Source organism: Caloenas nicobarica, chromosome 1, assembly GCF_036013445.1.
Source record: "Caloenas nicobarica isolate bCalNic1 chromosome 1, bCalNic1.hap1, whole genome shotgun sequence".
Classification (NCBI taxonomy): Eukaryota; Metazoa; Chordata; class Aves; order Columbiformes; family Columbidae; genus Caloenas; species Caloenas nicobarica.
Genome location: NC_088245.1, coordinates 204,189,133 through 204,212,669, shown reverse-complemented (window position 1 = coordinate 204,212,669; position 23,537 = coordinate 204,189,133). Strand labels below are relative to the sequence as shown.

Sequence of the window (23,537 nt, the reverse complement as noted above, 5' to 3'; positions counted from 1 at the left end):
GCATGCAGTTTTTATTCTGTAAGACACTACCCAGATCTGAATGTAGAGCCACTTCTTTGTCTTTCCATGGCAATAATTTTAGGATGTACATTGTATTTAATTTAATTACAAGATATTATCCTTTTAACAGCTACTTAGCTTTTTATGCCTTGTATTTTGCACCTTTTTTTTTTTTTAACTGTAGTATCTTTTTCAATACTACAATATGCAAGTTGAGAATTTATCCAGGCAGAGCTCTGGATGCAGTTGCTGGGGTACTGGAAAGCAGAGCCTTGCAGCCTTCTATTACATGACATGGAGTATAACAATGAAAGCTACCCTTCCCCATCTGTCAAGAAAATTTATCTCCAAATCAGTCTCTGGCAGAGATTATTATAGGCTGCACTTGCATGGGCTGGCCACAGTAGATTAGTCAGTCTCGAAACCAAAGATTAGCCATTTTTGCTTGTTAGGAAACTTCATCTATGTTTGCAAAGCTTACACATGAAAAACGTACTTAACACTAACTATTTAACAAAAGCACTTTGCAGTTTTGAGACTGTATGAACTGGAGGATTACAAACCTTTGTAAAATCACATCCTGTTACTTCCTGGTAGTCACAATAATTAGACATTTGGTGTCAGGTGCTAAAAAAGATAAAAGCATAGGAGAAGTAATCACAGATCAGACCAAAATGAACCACAGGGAAACATTTTAAGACCATATGATAACGTGATATGTGACACTGAGGAACACTGAATGCAGAGAAAGGCCAGTTCAAACTGAGAGAAGTTCTTATTCAGATACTGATCAGCAAGAAGGAGGCGAGAAACAGAAAACTGCATTGCTGTCTAATGAGGTGTTAGAGGACTCTGGGTGGGGGGGTTAGTATCTGAATACGACACTTTCTTTAAAGCTCTTCCTTCAGAGGTTTTCAAGGAGAATACTTAATTCTTGCAGGGTGCCGAGTCCTCCACAAGGGTAAACCATCAGGTAATTGTAATGTTCCGCTCCTGGATCTCAGAAAACCTATAAAACCTGAAGATGCAGAAAAGCCTGCAAGGTCACCCTTGCCCTGTGAGAGTGAGGGACATGAGTGGGCAGTTAAGAATTTCTAATGAAGAAAGGAGCAGGTGCTCCTGCGCGGCAGCAAAAGGCAGAGGCTGCATGCACTGCTCTACTCGACCTGCCTATGAGACAGGGAATCTGTTCTCTCTGGGCACACGAGAGCAACTCCAGTCTCACTGACCTTATATGCGGAGTTAACTGTCCCACAGAGCACGCCAAGGCAACCTGCCTGTGCCAACAGCTTCTGTCACACTTCATCCACTGATGGAATAAACATCCTCTGTGACAGGGAAGTACGGACAGTCGCACCCTGAAAAGCAATTTTCTGGGGCAGCAGAAGGCCTGTGCTGTGATTTGAGCTCTTCTGTCATACAACCCATCCTCGACTTCAAACACATGAAACACAAATGGTTTCTTTTAAATCTGTGTTTTCACATAGATTCACACTGCAAGACATTTTTTATGTATGGAAAGCATTCTGTTCCTGAAAAGAAATTCAGATTTTCCCCCAACTATCTTGGGAATGCGTAGATAACTCCTCCAAGTATCATTCTTTTCCCCCAGGAGAAATGTGACCAGTAATTGAAGCACAGAGAAGCCATTATCTCCAGTTTTATGTATACCTGGCTAGATGCGCTGATACTGCCGCATCGCTGTTCACCTTTTATAAAAGGAAAACCATCTGCTTCACAAGGGGAAAGGATTAATGCAAGCTTGTAATACTATAATTCAAACAGGTGTAGTAAAAAGTAGAAAAACATTACAGTATTAAAATGACTGTTTGCTAAATCCCTGTTTTTCAGTATATGTATGTAAATTAGGTAGTAGCAGAAATAATTTTGCAACCCATTGACTAGAAAACACCCTTGAAACAAAATTCTAACCCAGTACGTGTAGGTTTCATAATATCCCTTTTTTTCAATAGCATAATTGAGGAGCATTTATTTGACCTTTTCACATTTTATAAGTAGAGGATTCTAAAATCTATAGTCTCAATTACTCTCTTAATAGACTGTCTTAAATTTTTTTCACCTGTTGACCTGCAGGATAAAGCTATTTAGAAGAGATGTTATTGTGGAGAGCACTGCCATAATGAAAATGCTGAAGGACAAAAAAAATCCAATAAGGAGACTAGAAAACACATTTGGAAGCGCACTGCTGAAGTTTAATTTATTCAGTATGCATACTATGAAACATACGGGTGTCTTTAATGTACAATCAGGTATTAACTTGGTACCAGCTATTACAGTCAGCAGTTTGCAGCAAGTTGCAAGCATTTGACAGAAAGCAAATTATCTCCCTAACTGATCCCACAGCACAGAAATCTGTGAATAAGAAGGCACTTCAGCAGTAAAATGCGGAAGATGGAGAATAAATTGCTATGTTACCTCTTCTTCCAATGTTCATGTATTTTTATTTTTTGCAATCCCATATTTTTAGAGCATTTTCTGTGGCTATGCATCTGCGCACATGAACCCACAAAGTTTTACCAAGTAATCTCAGCCCTTCTGGTTTCAGTCCTGTAAGGCACAATATGGTGGGTTACTGTGGGAGTTAGCTCCTAGTACAAATCTTTTTTCCTTTGTCTAGAAGAAAATACCATAGCAAGTAGCTGTATTTTGCACTCACGTTTCAGTGTAAGATGACCAATTATTTCCTTTGTGCCTGATCAATTATAAGTCACAAGCATTTCTTCCATTTTTGCAGCAGGAGCTCAAACCCTGCGAACTTACTTAATGCAAAAAACCCCCAGTCTATCATGGCCTCTTTTGCTTCATCCCAATGTGCAGCACAATTTTTTCTCTAAACGTCAACAAGTTTTTGCTCAGCTTTATGTTCCTCATAAATCAAAGATATCAGATGACTCCACTTTCAAATCCCAACTGCTGCAAGTCTCTTACGTATAATAAATGGTCCCTTTTGGAAAGAAAACTAAAATGTGAAGATTAAAGCAAAGAAGCAAACAAGTATTGCATCAGACATTAGTTTATAAAAAAAGGAGGCTTATGAAAGACAGACCAGCAGCACAGATCCATGCATTGTAGAAGTGACTTAGCCATATGCAAGCCTGGAACACAGAGCAGAAGGCGGCAGAGCAGCACGTCTGGGTGCACTGAATTTCGACAGTTTACTCCTACTCACACAGTGCATCCAAAAAGAGCATCGAACAAGAAAGAGGTAAAACTAGTGAAGTAAAGCTGGCAGTGCTGAGTTTTCTTCTGCTCCCTCACCATTGCTAGCATAGCCAATACCTCTCCTACGTGAGCTCTGGCGCTTGAAAGCCCTAAGTCATGCTGATATGGTGCTCTAAGAAAACTGTGGTAATAAACACCTTCAAACACATACTGAGATCACCCGAGTCAGTGGGCAAAACATTAACCCCGTTTGAATCCAGCCTTGGGAAGGGACTCACTGAGAACCTGACAGGGGAGAGCAGGGAGTCGAGTGCCTCCCCTGGCTGGTCTATTTGGGCTGGTTGGACTAGATGGTCTCCAGAGGTCTCTTCCAACCCCAGCCGCTCTGTGATTCTCTGCCATCGCCAGCCGCCAATTTATACTGGCCGCGCTGGGTCTCACCCGCCAGTCACAGCTTCTCTCCGTTCCCATTGGTCACCGGGAGGCGGGGGCGGGGCTCATCCGCACAGGGAGGCGGGCCGAGGCGGCCCTGTGGCGCATGCGCGCTGAGGTCAGCCTGGTGCGCGGCTGGGAAGCACCGCGCATGCGCAGATACCGAGTTCCCGCCGTGGCGCTTGGTTTCCCGCTGCGCCCGCGGCCATTGGCTGTTGCGGGTGACGCACCGGAGGGACCGGCCGTTGGCGGAGACGGCGGCCGGCGGGGCCCAGCGGGCGGCGGGAGAGGCGGCGGTAGGTGCGGGCGGCCCCTCCGCGGGGTTGCTCCCTTTGCTTCCCTTCGTTCCGCTCCGCTCTCGCCTTCCCGCGCGGGGCCGCGGCCGCTCGGAGGCGGCGGTGATGTTCTCGGCTGGGGCTGGGCGAGTGCGTTCCCTTCTCTTCCCTCCGCATTGTCCCTGCTCGGCTCGGGCTGGCCGAGCGCTGGCGGCTCCCCCTGACTGATCGGGACCTCCTGGGCAGAACTCGCTGGCGGTGGGGCTCTCCCTGCGGCCCTACGTGCTCCGTCCTCCTCACCCCCCGGGCCGCTGCGCCCCGAGCCGCCCCCTGAGGTGTGAGCCCCGGCCGCTCGTCACCTCCGAACAGCTTCTCCCCCCGGCGGCGGGGAAGCGCTGTGCCCGCTGTCCTGGCAGGGTGGAAAGAGGTGTTACCGTTGCCGACGAGCACCTCTGTAGTACAGGGGTCCCGGGGAAGGCTGGCTTAGCTGGAACTGAAGTTGAACCTGTGCAGATGTTGGTTACTGTGGCATTGGCGTCACCTGCTTTTGCTCTTGGCCTTTAAATGTTAGATCTTCGTATCGTTCATCGCCTGAATTTGCCTCGCTTTGGGAGAGGAGAATGTAGGCATTTGCTCCTTAGCTGTCTGTAGTGATAAACTTCTGTTTTGTGCCTCATCAGCTGAATAAGGGAAAGCTCGCAGGAACCACGATATTCTGCCCCTGTTTATACTGCAACGAACTTGGGATTGTAAGGAACGTTTAACGAAGGAATGTTGTTTTTACAAAACTGAGGACCTGGCGCCTGACCCCAGTAGGGGGGTAGGACTGAGAGACATCGGACTGTGAATCCTTAATGTAAAACAGTCTCTTCCCGGAATATATACTCGTACCTGTATGCATACTGATACCTGTATTTACGAGTTAATTTAGTGGGAAGGGTAGCCAAAGTACCAGGAATCCATATCTTAAATAGATTGATAAGGGGGAGGGTATTGTATGTAAACTGAGGCAGGCGTTGGGTAGTCTGTAAACCCTGAAGTACCCAACCAATGGGGAACAGGGGAGGGAAATTGCGGCCGGGATTTTGGGGGGATATAAGCAGGGGCTTTTTGCCCTATTATGTGTGCCTACATTTAGGTAGAACACCCGATCTTGCAAAATCGTTATTAAAATATGCTTTGCTGAGAGATCCTGCCTGGGCCTGTTATATTTGCAAAATAATTGTTTCCTACAGGATCCATTGGCTTAATAACCCTGTATGAAAAGTGTCTTATGGATAATGATTTTGTTTATACACCTTAGCTGATGTCATTAGAGTTTTGTTATTTTTTTAAATTTATGATACTGAAAATAAGTATTTCCAGGTGTAACGTGTTGGTTAAATTGTTAGTGCTAGATGGATTGTTCATTAGTAATAAGCTTTTGATTTTAAAAACTTAACAGTGGCCTTTGAAAGTCTTTGTTGGTTTGTTTTGGGAGAGTATTTTCAGGGATATAGATATTTAAAGATCAAATAAAGATTAGGGGGCAGTTTTGGACTAGGCTGTATATCAGACTAAAAAAGTCTTTTTTGTCATGAAGATGAAATTTTAAATTGTGAGGGCAACAGGAAACGATCTGTAGAACCAGCAGATCCTGGTTCTACAGTAAAATCTAAAGGGAAACACCATTTGAAATGGCTGCTTAAGAAAACTTGGATAAAAAATTGTCAGTGAGCGATTTCAGTGTTCTAGTGAAATGCTTGGCATGCAGACTGTTGGAGTTTCACAGTCTTCACAGCAGAAAACCTTGGACTGTAGTCAAAAATGTTCACAAACTCAGTATCTTGTAATTGTTATGAGAACATCTCAGTGCAAATCTCCCAAGTGACCAGCCTGCTTTACTGTGGGAGGTGGTTTTCAGATTTTGTGTTGATAGTGTTTACTATTCACTTCGCAGATGTGCCTGTCTAGTCCACAGTGTAGAATGCAAACGTGATACTGTTGCAGAGTTTGCTACATTGCATAAATAGTTCAAAAGCCTTACGCTTTGACTGTGACAAATGTTGTTGAGTACAATTGAAACAGCCAGGAACAGCTGTAGCTCACAGTCCTAGATACCACGATAAATTTGTAAGATTATGTCACTATCTGTGTTTTGTAGCTGGTTTACCTATGTAATTTATGCACAATTTCTGTTTTTCATGTTGTTCTCATAGAAGTTGATTATTCAACGCTTCCAAAGATGAAGAGGAAAGCTGCAAAAGTTGGGCAGTTAAGGCTTAGTCCTAATGAAGAAACCATGCTTCTGAAACAAGAATATGAAAGAAGAAGAAAACTGAGGCTACAGCAAGTATGCCTGTATTTTTGCATGTTGTGTATTTCATTCAATGATGTAACAAATAATTTAGGAAAATTAACTAAAATTTCAGGGTCATAATAGTGTATATTAAATTTGTATTTAGTTTGTGAATTATTTTCCTTTTCTCGTGTTTATTTACTCCTAAATGCATAGGTTGCTGGTGATACCTTCTCTGTTTCTTAGATTCGCTTTGACATCTGTTTCAAAATCTCTTCCCTGCCAGTTTCCCAGTATCTACGATTTTTATTTGGCTGTGAATGTGCAGGTGTCTCTTTTCTGCTGTTGTGTGACTTGTGTAAGGATTCGTACCTCTTACAGTGTTCCAGGTGTTTTCACAGTGATCATGCAGAAGAAATAAGACAATTGCTACTAATAGAAAATTTCAGAGTTTTCTGCTAGATGAACTGAATAGCTACACTATGTCATAGCTCTAGATGCTTTAAGTACTGTTCCTTGTAGAATGTCTGAGCAAAGTACCTTTGTGTTCTTCAGAACATGTCTGTTGATCAGCTCATCCTTCTGTTTCTGTTCTGCTGTCCTGCTGTTAGGACACAGAGCTGTTTCTCCATTCCTCTTCTTACTCTTTTCTCAGCCTTCCTCTGCTTTGTCCTACACAAGCTGTTCAGGTCTTTCACATCTTCAAAAAATATACATCTTCAAGATGTTTACCATATACTAATCTTTCACCCTTCTTGAGCTTCTTTATGTTTTTTTCTTCAGTGAAGAGAATTTACTGACAAAGTAAAAACAAAAACTTAGTAAACAGACTTTAATTTATCAGTATAGTTGCTGATTTTCTTTAAACCGTGATGCATTGTAATAGAGTCTTTAATAAATTACTATGTTGTATTTTTGGAGGGAAGGATGTTCCAAGCAGTTTTTGCATTTTGTTTATCAGTTACATGTTACTCTTTGGACTTGAACTGAAACATTTAACTAAGATTAAATGTATTCTTTAAATATTAATTATGGGAAAAGGTAACAACAACTTTAAGTATCTTTTGGGTACATTGTTAATGGAATAGGAGATGAGATGGAAAGCTGAAAGGAGGGCACAGTATATCATGGAAAGGCTTGCTGCAAAAAAAAAATTGTGCTTTTTTAAGTTGCTGAGTAAACAGAAATGCTATTTCTACAGGTTAGAGAGCAACAGAAGTATATTGCCTTGCAGATAAGGCAGAAAGCAAAGCAGAGGAGAGAAGAACAACTACATCGGTTAGAGGAGGCACTGAGAGCTGAATGGCAGAAAGCACAGGATGAAAAGATGAAAGCCTTAGAAGAACTGTATTTAGCGAGCTTAAGAGCAATTGGTGAGGGTCACCGACAAGCCAAGGAGCACGTAAGTAAAACAGCTTAATACTGTTGTTGGAGAAATTATTGATGTTCGAGAAATACCAAGGTTGCTGCTTGCGTGTTGTTTTTTTGTTTTCTTTTTTTTATATATTCTTGATTTTGCAGTCCTAATACCTAAAATGACAGGTTTTCAAGAATGGAAACTTCTTAGAAACTTTTATGTACTTTTTTGTAGATAGCTTTCCATAAGACCGGGATTAAATGGTCTAGCAGGCCCATCTGCAAAGGCTTTTGCTGTGCAAACTCTTCAAGTTTTATGTTAGATTATACACATATATGATAGTGTGTGTTAGGACTTGACTAAATTGCACATGGTGAATCATTGTCTCAAGTATGCCAGGAATATAGTACCTTTTTTCTCTACCGTGTAACAGTATCTTTTCTATGGTTCAGAAAATACACTTAACCTTTTTTTTTCTTCTTCAGTGCTCAAGTGACATGGAAAGTGTTGGTAAGAGCCTCAGAGGCCTTTGCCTAGACTGTGAACTGGTGTCACTTCTTAATTCTGCACCTGTAAACTATTTTCACTTTCTTTAAAATCCTATAATTTGTGTAGGCTCTCTTTGAGAAATCATTGAGGTTATTGGGTAGAACTTTTCCACAGATTTGACTTTGAACCAGGTTTCTAGAAGTCAGTGATCCTACAGATTTCTTGCATGAATTTTGCAGACTGCCTCACTTCCCGGATTAGTCAGGCTTTTTAACCCAAGTAAAATAGCATTATGCTTTTCCATATCTCAGTGTCTCTGACTTCTTTGTAAAGTTCTTTCCGATGCTAGGATGGATAATTTTGTGGAAAACTGTGGTACGAATGCCATAGGAACAGAGAACTAATTATAAATAAATGTTTCTGTTGATACACGATTGTCGTCATTAATGACTGAAAGGCAGTAAATTGCTTTCTCTGTGCAGTTTAGTCAGCATTTGCTAAGATGTGTAAGTATATTTATATTACTCTCTTTATCAAAGAGATGAAGAGAGAAGCTAAGGTTTCCACAGCAATATTTGGTTACATTGACTGGGGAATGTGGCAAATTTGCTGCTGTTGGTGGTAGAGAAGGGAATAAAGAAGATGGCAGAGAAGGAAAACTTACAATTTAGAGTATTTTTACTCTAACATGGTCGAAAGTTATTTTGAGCTTGTGATTCTTACCAACAGTACTCAATTTGAAATATTACACTGATAGTATGAGAAATGAGTAAAATATTCTCACAATATTTTATTGTTAAGGAACCTGACTTAGAAGCTCTGGCAAAGCAAGCAGAGGAAAGGAAGCAAAGAGCTGAAAAGAGACATAGGAAAGCCCTGAAAGAGCAGAAGTACCAAAAAGAAAAGTTACTTCATGAGCAAGCACGGTATGCAATAGTTATCTAGTTTTGCTAAGCATGGAATACATTTTACCATGTCATAAGGTGAAAGGCAAAAATCTTGATGCTCCTTGCTTGGAGCTGCTTGAAAATTTATGGGTTAGAGAATTAATACTTGTGGACAAAGCTTGTGGATTTTGGTAAGAATTGTAGTTTCAAAACCAAGACAAAAATGTCAAGTATACAAGCTGGCCTTATAGACTCTCAATGAGTGAGAAGCCTTTAATCTCTGTATTGCTATTTGCAATTTACATTGTTGGCTGGCAGCTGTTCAGTGATATGAAATGTTGTCAGGCCAGTTCCTGATGGAGAGTTACGCACTTGAAAACAGGACCTATCGCATTTGTCATGATCTTCCTTCCTAGTGTTTTGGGTTTGTTTGTGTGTTTGTGTTTGGTTTTTTTTTTTTTTTTAAGCAGATTGGACCAAACTTGATCTGGAATGAAAAATTAGCTGTATACTCCTGGGGATAGTTGTGCTTGAATAGAGCTGAGACCTATTTATTAAATACTTTTTGTCCACACTTGAGCAATTAAAATATGTTGAAGTGATACAGTGCTTTTTGAAAACTTCAGTGAAAAGCAGGGATTTTGCTTTGTTCTTTAGAAGTTTGTATGTCTTAATGTTTTTGCATTACTTCAAAAATGCATTTTCTATTGCTGCCTTCCAGTATAAGTTCTGTTGACTTTTCAGTGTGCTTGCCCACCGAGCGTACAATCCAGGTACATCTGAATCTGTTTATTTTCAGGTTTGCCTTTTATTTTGCACAGTGCTGTCATTATTACTTTCCTTCTCTTCTTTCTTCTGTGAGTGTTTTTGCATGTATGTGGTTTTGGTTTTACACACACACACACGCATATATATATATGTTTGTTTTGTTTTTTTTTTTCCCCAAGACGAACAAATGCGCGTAAATACGCTCTGGAAGTGGAAAAACAAAGAGCAGCCAAAGTGGCAAGCCTGCCACCTCCTCAGCCACGTCCTCTTGAGGTATGTATCCATGATGCAATAGTGATCACAATTTCAGGGTACCATATCAATGTAATGATTTATTTATTGATCTGACTTCCCACAGCAGGATATCTGAAATTGCTATTTGCATACTAGAAGGAGAGTGGCTCAGCAAAAATCAAGAAAATTAATGAATTATGTATAAGCAGACTTCTCACTGCTAAGCTTTGGTATTTATTTCTGATCTCTTGTTATGTGCGGATTTTATTTCTTGTCATCTGAGATTTTATTTTTGTGGTTAACATGTCTTTTTATCATGATCTCACTTTAATTTAAGAGTCACAGTGGTATTAAACTGTACAATAATCTTTCTCAGCATGTACACACTGCCTCAGACTTCTGTCATAATGATGTGGTAGTAGAGATTTGTTTAGTTCTGTAATACTGATAGTTCTACCTTTTTAGCTGCAAGGTTTTTGTCGTGTGTTTTGGGTTTTGTTTGTTTGATTTGTTTGGGGTTTTTTTCCCCCTCCAATTTCCTTGTTGCTTATATGGAATACTAAATGTAGGGTAAGGTGTTTAATTTTGATAGGAAACCAGTACCTAAGGCTATTGAGGAGGAAAGTAGATTCAAACCATATTTTTAATTCTATCCTGTACCCTTTTTAGAAGGCAACTTTGTACTTCCTTCATACTTTGATTTCAGAGAGATTCTGCATGGGGATTCTGCTGTAGGATTGCAGATCTGAACTGCAGGAAGAACATTACATGCATTTTTTACTCTGGAGTTAGCTTCTAGTATATTTAATTTAACAGAACTTCATTAAAGCCAAGTCTAAGTTGCCGTATGTAGTGCTGTACTTTTCACACTGTCAGGTTCAGGGATATTCAGACCACTGACAAGAAAGGATTAAGGTATACCAGCTCCCAGAGGGACCAGTGAAGTTGTCAAAGCTTTTCCCAGGTACATCCAGCATGTTTTGTATGGTTGATGATGGGGGTTTGGTACTGATGGATCTGAAGAAACTGAGTAAGGTCTGACCCTCACAGTTTGCAGATTGATTAGAAGAAGGAGTGCCTGTATGCTTGGATGTGTGTCTTTTAGTACCTGCTTCTCTGTAAGCCGCCTTGCTGGCTGCCCAAGAGTTTTCTTGTGGTGGTTGGATATAAGTGAGGAAAAAAGCAAGTGTTGTAAGGGAGTGCTAAAGTTTGGGGCTGTTTCTGGTGAAGTATATGCAATATGGGAATTTGAAACAGAAGGAAGAAGGTTCTGTATGGTACAGTTCACGCAAATTCAGACACTCTCTTGTGCTGCTGTTCTCTACCTTGCTCCACGTGACTTGCTGCTGATTTATCTGCTGCAGGGCAGATTAAGCCTGTGTCAGTTAAAACTTTGACTCTTTCCTGGTTTTCAGATGCTTTTGTTGCTCAGTTTGGCGTTGTCGGAAAAGCGTGAGATGCTGCATTGCTTTCTAGTAACTTTTGCGGTTTAGGATGTGCTTTATGTTGCATTCTATTAAAAAAGTTTCTAATTGGTGACTGAAAGTCAGCTGCAATTAACATGTGTGTTTGTAGATGGTGTAATGACTAAAAAGACACAGTCCTATATAATATTTTTCATCCAAAAACCTCAGTAAGTAACCTCTCTCTTTCCATTTGAAAAATACAGAATTTCCTTCTTACTCTTTAGTATTTTTTCACTGGGGTAGGCAAGGAGACTTTGTTCAGGTTTCCCCAGGTTCTGGTACAATTGCATTTGTGATTGAAATGGATGACAGGTCTGGGTCAGTATCCTGTTGAAGTATTACAGAATCGTAACATCCTTTCCTGACATACTACAATTTACTGCGTTTACGTCCATAAATAGAAGTCCTTTACTCACCTTTTCAGCAAACAGACTTTTAGCAGAGTTTGCAAACATCTGGATTTTGTACAATAGGTGGGTTTTGTTTCTTTTAATAAGTTAATGCTCTGATAATGGCAGATTGAATCAACAATTCTGCAGACATGTTGGATTTTTGTTGAGGAAAGGGATCGCGTTGCATTGTTGGAATATAAAAGAGCATGTCAATTTGATCCCTGTAGACTAACTGACTTTGAGTCTTTTTCCTAGTTTTCATATCTGTATGCATTTCAATCCTTTTGTCATAGGCCTGTGTAGCTGGGAGGGCACAGGGTGAAGAACAAAGTTATTTTCTTGGAAGAGTAACTGGGTGCCATGTACTGCATGGGGTAAATACTAAGTAATTGAAAGATCAGAGATGCTTAGAGCTGTGGCTTATTTATAGTTGTGTATTTAGAGAGAAAACAAAAGATGTTAACTGTCAGTTTCAGGGGGAAAAATCTGGAGCTTTGTCTTGCAAATGCATTACTCAAAAGGCACCGAATTTGAATTGCTTAACTTCACTCTGAATCCTGTGAATTACAGCAAATTACAAGGTCATCTGCATAAGCATGCTTGTTTTCTTGAATCAATTTACATAAAGAGCTTATTAAACATAACCATAATCATAATTTGATGCTCTGTTGCAATAACAATTGAATAAAATGTCATAAAATGGAGCTAGGGCAGTGTTGTTCATTGCAGGATTACTTAGAATATAAGAAACATTTTCTGAAGATAGTCCTACTATTGTTACTTTACCCAGTTACAAAAGAAGTGTTTTTACTCTTGATATATTGTCATAATCAAATTTAATTCTCAGAGGATGGCTTTTAGGAATTGAGGCCTTATGTAGTTAGACCAACTGTTAAGTTATTTAATTGAAGTTAAACTGTAAAGACCATTTTATTGACAAGTATCACAGAGTTCTTTTGAACTTTACTTTTTTATATGATGTGTAAGATTTTTATGTAAAGGAAATACAACCTAAACATGTTACTATATTCTTCTTGAGTATTCATAACATTTATAGATAGGTTTTCTTTTTTTTTTTTTTTCCATTTCATGATACGTTGCTGCTCCAGTTTTGCCAGATTTTAGTATAGAGTTATTTACTTTTTTAGGGAAAAAAAAAAAAAAGAAGAAAGAGGAGGGAGGAATTACAAACCTCTCTATGGAGATGTGGATGGATTCTTAACTGTAGTGGTTCCAGCATGAGGTGTAATAATGTTACAAGTATTATTTCTTTCAGCATTAATTGCTTTTAATTGGAAAATTGCAGCCTCTAACATAATTCTCAAATCTTCACAGCTTTTGAATAAAATTCTGGAGATTTGGTTGATTAACTGTAATTATTAATTACTGACTTGTTAGTTATACATTTTTTAAACCATTCAGAAGACTGAGCTTTAATTGTACATTGTGAAAGTAGCACAGTATAGGTGAAGCAGTCAGTGATCTGGCTAATGAGGCTTAGACATGGGACTTGTCTGTTTTCAGAGCTATAGTCAATATCTACAGGCATTTTGGTTAATGTTGATCTGTTACAACTACTATGGTTTATCGATTAAGTAAGCTGACAATTTTTAAACAGCATTATCAAGTACAAATAAAATTTAAGTTATTGATGGTGTGCTTTTATTTGTACTTTTTTTTTTCCTACTAGAGTAGCATGCACTTGCTTAAGAACAATAAGTTACTGAAGTTCTGTTGGTAAGGCTAAAACTAGTTGCATATCATAGATTTTAATTTAAGGACTTCACTTTCTACCGTCTTGAGGTGGGTTGACTCTGGCTTGACAGCAACTGCCCAGCAAAGCTGCTTTATCACTCCCTTTCTCAGCTGGACAGGGGAGAGAAAATAAAACAATAGCCTCGCAGGTTGAGATAAGGACAGAGAGAGATCACTCAGTAGTTACCATCACAAGCAAAACAGACTTGACTTGGGGAAAACTAATTCAATTTATTATCAATCAAATCGAAGCAGGATAATGAGAAAATAAACCCCAAATTTAAAACGCCTTCCCCACACCCCTCCTTTCTTCCCAGGCTCAACTTCACTCCTGATTTCTCAGCCTCCTCCCACCAAGCGGAGCAGGGGGATGGGGAATGGGGGTTGTGGTCAGTTCGTCACACATTGTCTCTGTTGCTCCTTCTTCCTCAGGGGAGGACTCCTCACACTCTGCCCCTGCTCCAGTGTGGGGTCCCTCTCATGGGAGACAGTTCTCCATGAACTTCTCCAACATGGGTCCTTCACACAGGTTAGAGTTCTTCATGAACTGCTCCAGCCTGGGTCTCCCACATGGTCACAAGTCCTGCCAGCAAATCTGCTCCAGCATGGGCTCCTCTCTCCACAGGGCCACAGGTCCTGCCAGGAGCCTGCACCAGCATGGGCCTCCCATGGAGTCACAGCCTCCCTTGGGCATCCACCTGCCCCAGCGTGGACCTCCATGGGCTGCAGGGGATAGCCGGCCTCGCCATGGGCTGCGCCAGGGACTGCAGGGGAATCTGCTCCAGCACCTGAAGCACCTCCTGCCCTCCTTCACTGACCTTGGTGTCTGCAGAGTTGTTTTTCTCACATATTCTCATTCCTCTCTCCTGGCTGCTGTTGGTGTTGTACATTTTTTTTTTTTTTTTCCTTTCTTAAATGCATTATCCCAGAGGCGCTACCACTGTTGCTGATGGGCTCAGCCTTGGTCAGCAGTGGGTCCATCTTGGAGCCAGCTGGAATTTGCTCTATCGGACATGAGGGAAGCTTCTAGTATCTTCTCACAGGAGCCACCCTTATAGCCCTCCTGCTACCAAAACCTTGCCATGCAAACCGAATACAAGTCTTTATAAAATAGCAGGAGGTAATCAATACTGAAATTTTGTATGCCTCATCTAACATGCAGATAAGTTTAAGAAATTCCCAAGACTTAATTTTGTTCTTTGTGTATTTGCGTTTGTTTACGGTCATGTTAGTTTTAAACCACTTGGGCTATGAAACTTGCCGGTTTACTTAATGTGGATAAGAATCCTTTTTTAGGAGAAAGTGTAGGGAAGAGGAAGCTGAGAGAGAATAATTGGAGGAGATGTCAGAAGTACAAAGGCAGGTCCTACAGAGTCCTGAGTTAGCTAACCCGGCTACCTTGCTACTGAGAATATCAGGCTGGGCCAAAGAAGAGGGAAGATCTGGTTGCTCAGCATTCAAACTCTTTCAGACAAGGATTGAAATGTGGTAGTGTACCCAAAACTTAAAAGTATTGTATGAATAGACACTTTTCAGTGAGGTTGTGGAAAATGCTCTTTTCTTTGGTCAACTAGTAAATTGGACATAAGGGGTTCTGAGTTTCATAAAGAAAGTGTACTTGTAGTGTTATTTTGCTGTAAGATATATTGTGGATCTGTGGTTGCCCTGCTTTGAGGTGAGTGTGACAGCTGTTGTAAGCGGGATTTGTATTAGTACATTAAACTCAAGTGCTTTTGAATTAAACTGATGCTTTTGAAACATGCAGGTTGAGCTCTCTGATGAATGTCAATTTGAGTGGAGGAGTTTGCCTTAGGCTGTTAGATGCTCTGAGTTGTTAAGCCCTCTAGATCTGTCTTGTGCTGATGTGATTTATTGATTCTTGAATGTATGTAAAGTTTTAAACAACAGTATTTTCAGGAGAGAATTTGGGGGAGTGGCTTTCTCTTAATACTAATTTAATAGTACAGATCACTTGTGTTCAGTTGCTTTGCTAGAGATACTGCTCTCTGACATGGCTGTACTTGTACTTTTCTTCCTAGAATATTGATGTGAAAAAGACTCCTGCAGTGAAGCCCTATAGTGCTGACAACTTTTCTGTTACACGTTATCATATTTCTGAACCTTATGTGGACAGAGAAGTGGACGGAGAGCAGGTGATTAACTCCAGGTGTTTGTGATACATGTTTGCATGTATCTTTATATTGCATTCTGGATATCAGCAATTTGGGTTTCTAGAACTTGTTGAAGAACAAGAACTTGTATAAAGCAGCCATTGCACAACTTCCTAACCAGACTCTTAGATGGGGAGACTTGCAAGACCTGTTATGTGCTCAGTCCCTTGCAGGATCACACCTGAGAGTCTTTCCCACATGAGCAGGCTTCTGCAAGGGGGTGAGTTCACATAACGTTGGGACACCCAAATCTTCCACTTTGTGGCTTATGCTAAATTAATAGTTGCAGTTACCCAGCTTTTTTCTCTTCTCCTCTTTTAGCTGTGTAGTCCCAGACTTACCTTGTATTTGTGTTCATCTGTTCGTGCATTCAGCGGTTTCACCTTGCCAAGATGGCAGAAGGCTAATTTGGGAAAAAGAATTATGAATAGATTTCTGCCAAATGGGAAATCATACTCATGTTTACAGTACAGTCAGACAAAGGCCAAAGTCAGATCAGAAAAAGGGGAGGATGTGGAAAAGTGAGAGATAGGGCAAGAGCTTAGCTTTTAGAGGTGATTTTTGAATTAAGGTAGTGCTGTTGGAAAGGGAAACAAACAATATTTGGTTTATCGGTGATATGAGACCAAGTCTAAGTTCTTGTTCTCGATCAGCCTCTTTTAGACTAGAAAAGCTTTCTCAATACATTTGTTTTTGTCAATTTTTTCTTCAGTGCATTAATGAAGTTTTCATTCATGAAGTTTTAGGTTTTCATAACATTTGAAGGACTAGACCTAAACAGTAAGAAGTAGTAAGAAGAGATGCCGTAGTTTGCTTAGCTTTGTAATGGAAATTTCCAAAATGTTAACCTTTGTTGCCTTGCTTATGTGCAATGATTTATTTTTTTTACTTAAGTATTTTTTAATTTTCACGTGTTGGTCAGATTTTTCTTATTTAAAAATTGCAGATTGTTTCTGGTTTCCCAAATGAGTATGCAAACAATTCTGCACTTATTTCCCCCTCTTGTCTAAAACAAAACAAAACTGTGAGGATAGAAGTAGTCAATCTGTAATATCAACTATATTATTCATTTTACCTTGTGTTGTAGGAAAATTAACCATTCTGCTATAACAAATCAGACAAGTGATTGTCCTTAGTACAGCTTGAAACAAGAACACTTTGACATGTACACTTATGGAATATGTAATTTTTTTTTCCCAAAGATCAAAAACCTAGTTTGGTCCTTTTGGCAACCAAGAATTATGAACTTTCAAGGGTGTTTATATGGCATTGTATGCCTTTTTTTTTTTTTAAGTGCTTTTGTGCAGAGTTGTTCATTTATTTGTTGTGAATATGCTTTCAACTACCACAAAGAACTTAATGGACTAAAGTATTGATTGTCTGCCAGCCAGATGCTCGGTTGGCTGCCGAAGAAGAAGGGAAGCGTTTGGAGGAACTACACAGAGAGGCAGAGAGGGAGAGAAGAGAGCAGCTTGAAAAGGCTCATCTCAGAGGAAATCATGCCTTGAAGAAGGTCCATTTGGCTCAGGTAGGCAAAGTGGTTGTGCCTGGTTTTAATGTCAAAATGACCAGTGTTAAGTAAGTTATAGGAAGTTGATTAGTAAAGGAATTACAGGAGGAAAATTGGTGGACTAAATGGAGTTTTCAGAGCATTTAAAATCCATCAAACTCAGTTCACTTATTTTGGTGATCTGGAAGGAGGGAGACTGAAAGCACGCAGATGAAGACCAACCTTTAGAAGAACATCCTTTAATTTTTGTTATCTTAATGTTTGACCAGCTATTAACCAATTGGAAATAATCAAGATCGAATTTTAATAGGCGATGAGCTCTACTTCTTCACATCAGCTTGAGTTGGAGTTGATTATTCTGTGATTCCGGGGAAAAATGGTTTATTATTCAGAGGGCAAAAGTTTATTTTTTTGAAAACTTTTCAAAATTTTTACTTAAAGACCAAGGTTCTGTTAGTGTATAAGTCTGAAAATATTGAAATTATTTCCTTTAAGAAGTAAAAACTGAACTGTTGAGAAAGGTCTTTGTACATAGAGGTATGCTCTGAAATTTGTTCTATTGTCTGTTACCTTCACCAGTATTTTTGGAGGCTAGAAATAGCAAAAGCCTCCTGTTTTTAGTTGAGATATGATTGATCCTGAATGAGTAACCTAATTAAAATGGGGAACTGTGGAAATATTACTGATGCTCCTTAAGTTAACAAGCAAAAAACCCCCAAAACTTCAAATAAAGCTTTTTTACAATAGCTTTAATATATAATTGTAGTGTGCCAAGGGTATTTAGTTCTTGTCTTTAAAAGTAGCAGCTGCTGAAGTACATACTAAGAAAACTAAACTGCCAAAGGAGATAGTAATTTACCTGTGTCGTGGTTTGATTGCAGGGTGACAATAAAACCGTGACAGATGTATTGTTAACCTCCCCTCCCCCCGCCTTTCCCCTTCAGCCCCTCCCTCTCCCCCCTTCCCACTAAGGAAAGGCGATTGGGAGGGAAAGAAGGACAGAGGGAAGAGAGTTGGAAAAGTTAAAAATGTTTTACTAATGCTACCAATAAAAATAGAGAAAATAATACAAAATATACAAAACCAATCTTGACAGTCCCGGCAACTGCTCCGGCAGATGTGGGGCCGGCACCCGAAGTCCTGGACTGGACTCTGCAGCCAACCGGAGCTGGATTCAGTCTGTCACTAGGCCTCAGTTCGCAGGGACAACGCGCAAGGTCCTCTCCCAATGTCGGCCATAAGGAAAAGGGAGGAGATCCTCGTGATCCCCCACTTTTATATGAAGTATGACGTGAATGGGATGGAATACTTTAGTTGGTCAACTTTCAGTTCACCTCCTGCTTGCACATCTCGCGAGATGCATCATTATCGATGACCTTGCATTCCATTGCTATGTCTACCAAAACATGTATCTAACTTTCAGGAAAACTGCAGTTAGTAAGAAGATTTTAGCTGACAGGGAAATTCACTAAAAGAGAAACTTGTTTTTAACAAAACCAGGACAACCTGTTAAAGCAAAGATTTAATTCTGTTGAGGAAGGTTGGCCTGCAGATGTCCTGATCCTTTATTTAACATCAGATCTTCTACGTAGTATTGATGACTCTTGTGTTTAAAGGTCAGATAGAGTGTTCTCCCAAGGAAGCACCTTCTCCCTAGAATAAAATTAACTTTAAACATTAAGGATTAAACAAACTTCATGGTAACCAAATGGAAATATTTTATCTGTCCTAACATATGGCTGTCTGAATGTGAACACTAAATGTTTATGTTATCCCTTCTGTATACTTGAAGGGCAGGGAAAGGCTACTGAAAGAACTTGAGCAAATGCAGAATATGGATCGAATGCGCAGAAGACAGGTTGTAGCGCAGATGCCACCTCAGCTTTTTGTGCCTGCATACAAACGCATGGAGATCAAAGAAGAATGGCAGAGAGAATTGGAGTTTGCGTTTGAAGATATGTACAGTGAAGACAGGAGTAAGTAATTTGTTGGAGGTTGCTGAACCTGGTAGCCCGGTAGAGGAGAGGCTGCTGCAGTTGCTTGTTCCCCAGTCCAGCAAGGCTGTATGTGAATTCTCAGCTGGCCCACACACGAGCAGGCTTTCAGTACACTCAGTACTTATCCTGTTCACTGCTCTGGCTGGTCAGGATGAAGGCCTGTTAGTGGGATATACATCTGCGTATACAGTATGGAGCCCTCCAGCAGTTGGTCTTAGAGACTCAAGTCTACCTGGTAGCTGTCCCCTGTGTCCCAGGTCTCCACCTGTCACACTGCAGATCCCCCAGTAACAGGTCTTAGACGCCCAGTTTGTCCAGTAATTCATCCTGGACCCTGTAGCCTTCCAGTTACCTCGCGTGCTCACATACGCAGTGGTGTGCACAGGTATGCACTGGTATGCGCACATACGTGCTGGGGGCCACTCCTTAAGTGGCTTTAGGCACTCACTCTGCCGAGCAGATGGCCCTGGATCCTTAGTCTCCTCAGGTGAACATATGCGCAGACATACACATGCTATGGATTGCTGCAGTAGCTGACCTTAAGTACTTGGTCTGCACAGTAGCTGACCCTGGATCCCGTTGTCCCCAGTTGTCTCAGAGACAGACACACACATGTCCTAGCAGGTTTCTTTGTTGATCCTGAGACCCTGTGGTCTCCCTTGTATCTGACTTGGATCTTCTGATCCCTCCACTGGCCAATTCACAGATCCTTTGGCCTCTTTAGTATCCAGCCCAGCCTTGCATCTGCTTGATACCAGCTCCTAAGCCTCTTACTGTTCTTACTGGCTAGTCCAGCTTGCGATGTGCTAGCCACTGCATGCTGGTACTCGTGCCCACATAATAGGCACTCATTCTGGCCTCTGGAGTTGTTAGCCAGAGCTCTAGACACAGGTGCATCTGTGACTTTTGGTCCCCACTCCAGTTGCTGGCCCTTATATATCCATACACACGCATACAAAATAGAGAGTTCCTCACTGAGGAAAACAGCTAGAAATGGAATTTAGTGAGAGGACAGGACGGACTGTCAGGCACAGTGCATGGCCAGACAGGTGCACTGACTGGTCTCTTTTATGCCCTTGTTCTTATATTTTTCCTCGGACTTGTTCCTCTTCAGACTAACTTGATCTTTTCCTTTCCCTGCCTTTGGTTCCTCTCCTAAATATCTATAAATGTACAATCCCAAGAGGATCTTCTGATGTATCCCACATCCCTTGTAGGCAGTAACCCCCTCAGTCAGGGATGGTGGCAGAGCTCCTGTTGGCTGGGTTTTCTAGGATTTCACTTCTGGACCTTGTGATCAATCACTCTCCTGTGACAGCCCTGTGAGCAGCCCGGTCAGGGTGGGCTTTTTCCCCGATGAAGTTTTTTGGAGCCTCCTGCATGTAATTTTTCCTGTGTGCTGCTTTTTGCATAAAGATGAGCCTTTTGTCACATAATCTTTTATTTTGAAAGACATGGCATATTCTAGTGGAAAACACTGTAGAATTTCTAAATTAATAGATGGGCAATGTTTTAAACAATTTCGAGTCATCTATTTTGGAAGAAAGTAGTTGTATTAAATCTGTTGTGAAACAAGCTATTAATATCTGAACTTCTTAGGGATTTGTGTGATGAATGTAGTCTTGCAATGTTGTTTGCTTTTTATTGCAATCGGTCATCTTAATGTGGTTTTGTTTTTCATTAGGAATGAAAGGAGACCTGATTTTGCAGTTTGAGCCACAACCTCTGCCAGCCCCTTCTGACAGATCTCAGGATAATGAGCTTGATATCTCTTTGGAGCAAGAATCTGCCTGTGACACTCCACAAGAACCTGCTTCTGATACTCAACAAGAATCAGGACAGATGATGGAAGAGGAGGTCCCCAATGAATCAGAAAGTAAAGCTTTTAAACTTTACATTTAACAAGCTTTTTGGTTTTTATAGTAGAAGAGTTTTAGTTTAATATATCAAATAAATTAATTTCAGTATTGACTAAAATGTCTTAAGTACTAAAATTTCTTAATGCCTATGAAGTATTTCAGTATCAAGTGGTTTATGATGTTTGTCATGGATGATAATACTCTGACAATTATGAATTTAAAAATGAAAATTTGACTTCTTTTTCTAATATACTTCAGTTCATTACTGTACTGAGAATAATTTTTAATTTTTGTAAGAACTACACTGTTAGGAGCCATAATTCCTATATAATTATGGGATGATGTTGATATGTGAACTTGTGTTGTGGTGTAACCCAAGTTAGCAATATAACCACGATAGCCGCTCACTCACTCTCCCTGCCCCCTGCATAGGGGAGAGAATTGAAAGAGAAGGGAGGAACTCGTGGATTGAGATAAACACAGTTTAATAAAATAACAAAATAACACTAATATACTACTACTACTACTACTATATATAAAATGGAAATAGAATATAAGATACTCAATGCAATTCCTCATGAACTCTGTCTGCAACTCTGCCAGTCCCAGGAAGCAGCATCTGGTCCTGAACAGCAGATCCCAGAGAGAGAAAAGAGAAAAAAGGCAGAAAGGCCTAGAGGCCCCTGCAACATGGCAGAATGGCAAGAGCCCAAACTAAAGAAACTCCCGACCATAATTTCCCCCAAACAGTTCTCTCTCCCGACTCCCACTGAAGAACCAGCTGGGAGATCCTGACTCTCCTTAAATTTGAAGCCTGACACTAATGGGATTGAATACTTGTATTGATCAGTCTGGATGTCAGTCAAGCTCTGCGCCATCCATGTCCCCCTTGCTGCCTCACACCTGTGGGCAGAGCACTCAGAACCATCCTTGGCTCTCAGGCCAGAGTAATTAAAAACATTAACTCTGTCCCAGGGTGTTATCGTCTTGTTCTCAAACTAAGTCCAAACAATGACTGTGCTAGCTACAAAAAAGAAAGGTTTCTAACGGCATGAAGGAAAATTGACTAGTTTTCAGTCAAACCAGCACAACTTAAGTATTTTTCATTTTGTATTTTGAAATATTTCAAAGTTAAAGCTTGACTTTGTATGAAAGTCTAATTATTATATGTTCTTTAAGTTCAGACTTGTGATTTGAGTTGCTCCATATTGTGAGTAGGCTGCAACAGTTGTGTGTGTGTGTTCTCTTCACTTGTGGCATGAACAAGAAGTGTGTTAATGATCTTTGCTGCTTCGCCAATCTGCTACAGCCGTTTGCGGGCACAATCCATTTTTGATCTGTTGCACATTGTGTTGCCAGTGCTAATCCAAAGGAACATAGAGGTGGGTGGAGGGGATAGTGGTGGTTGTTTCTGCAGCCAGAGTAGTCTGACACTAAACACTACAACTAGCTTAGCCCTCCTTTTATAGCATACAGAAACAAATTACTGCTGCTTGTTTTCAGGTAAGACAAAATATTGTTAAGCTTTTAAAAACTGGTAATATATCTGAGCTATTTGTCCAACTGTGTAAGCAATTAAGGAAAAAAACGAGGTTTTTTAATGTTTAATGATCTGAAGATATTAATTTCCCAAAACTCTTAACAGTATATGTTCTTTATAGATCATGAAGAAGTAAAAACTTGCCAACCTCAGTCAAAACTTGCCCTAAAGAAATTACTGAACAAGATTCAGAGCCAAAAAGAGGAGTGGACGTCAAAAAGTGAGAAAGAGAGTCAAAGTGAAATTGGGACTATTGAATCAGGCACAATTGCTAGTGAAGAGAGACCATTATGTGATTCAGAATTTAACTATGAGCAACAGAAGAATACAGTATGTCAAGCCAAAGGTACGTAATACATGCTTGCATCAATTTTTTTTGTGTAGGAGCAAAAAGACTTTTAAGGATGGACTGTAACAAAACTGTTTAATGAATTTTGAGTTGTTATATTTTTTCATGTTGCCAGAAAGTACAGTTCTTCTATCTTTGCTGACCGTGCTTTGTGGATTTGTTGAAACCACAAAAAGGAGGTTTCTGCTCTTATGTCCAACTTGCCCATTAAGGTTTTGTCCAAAATACCTTTGTATCCTTTAAATCTCACCCAAATTGTAGTCACACTCGGTATTGCCATGCTTTAATAGGTGTTTGCCTCCAGGAGTAGAATTCTCAGTGTGAAACTGGGCATTGAAATTCTGTACCCATTGAACTGGAAAAGCCAGATGCTTCAGAGGTTCACAGCTGGAGATGCACAAGAAAAGCATGAGCTGATGCGTCTGAAATCATGGGGGTTTTTGTCTGCTTCTAGTCACCATTCTGGAAAGCTTCTTTGTAAAACTGGAATTTATAGCAATTAGATGTTCCATTTGTTTGGTAGCCAAATCATTTTTGGGTTACTTTCCGTTTCTATCCTTTGTGCTGTTTTGGCTTTGCTAGTGCTGAAGTTGGT

General features: G+C 40.3%; 1 protein-coding gene across 2 annotated transcripts in view; it reads left to right on the top strand.

The window, feature by feature from the left end:
• Positions 1–3,766: 3,766 nt before the first annotated feature.
• CEP295 (centrosomal protein 295) overlaps positions 3,767–23,537 on the top strand; it is a 44,152-nt gene continuing 24,381 nt past the window's right edge. Inside the window, exons 1-10 of one of the 2 annotated variants that reach the window (XM_065638223.1) lie at positions 3,767–3,911; positions 6,089–6,222; positions 7,370–7,570; positions 8,816–8,940; positions 9,849–9,942; positions 15,556–15,669; positions 17,075–17,215; positions 18,990–19,173; positions 20,879–21,070; positions 22,715–22,939. In XM_065638223.1, the coding sequence (XP_065494295.1) occupies positions 3,767–3,911; positions 6,089–6,222; positions 7,370–7,570; positions 8,816–8,940; positions 9,849–9,942; positions 15,556–15,669; positions 17,075–17,215; positions 18,990–19,173; positions 20,879–21,070; positions 22,715–22,939 (1,555 nt within the window). The remainder of the gene's footprint in view (positions 3,912–6,088; positions 6,223–7,369; positions 7,571–8,815; positions 8,941–9,848; positions 9,943–15,555; positions 15,670–17,074; positions 17,216–18,989; positions 19,174–20,878; positions 21,071–22,714; positions 22,940–23,537) is intronic. The other variant, XM_065638232.1, reaches the window with a different exon arrangement.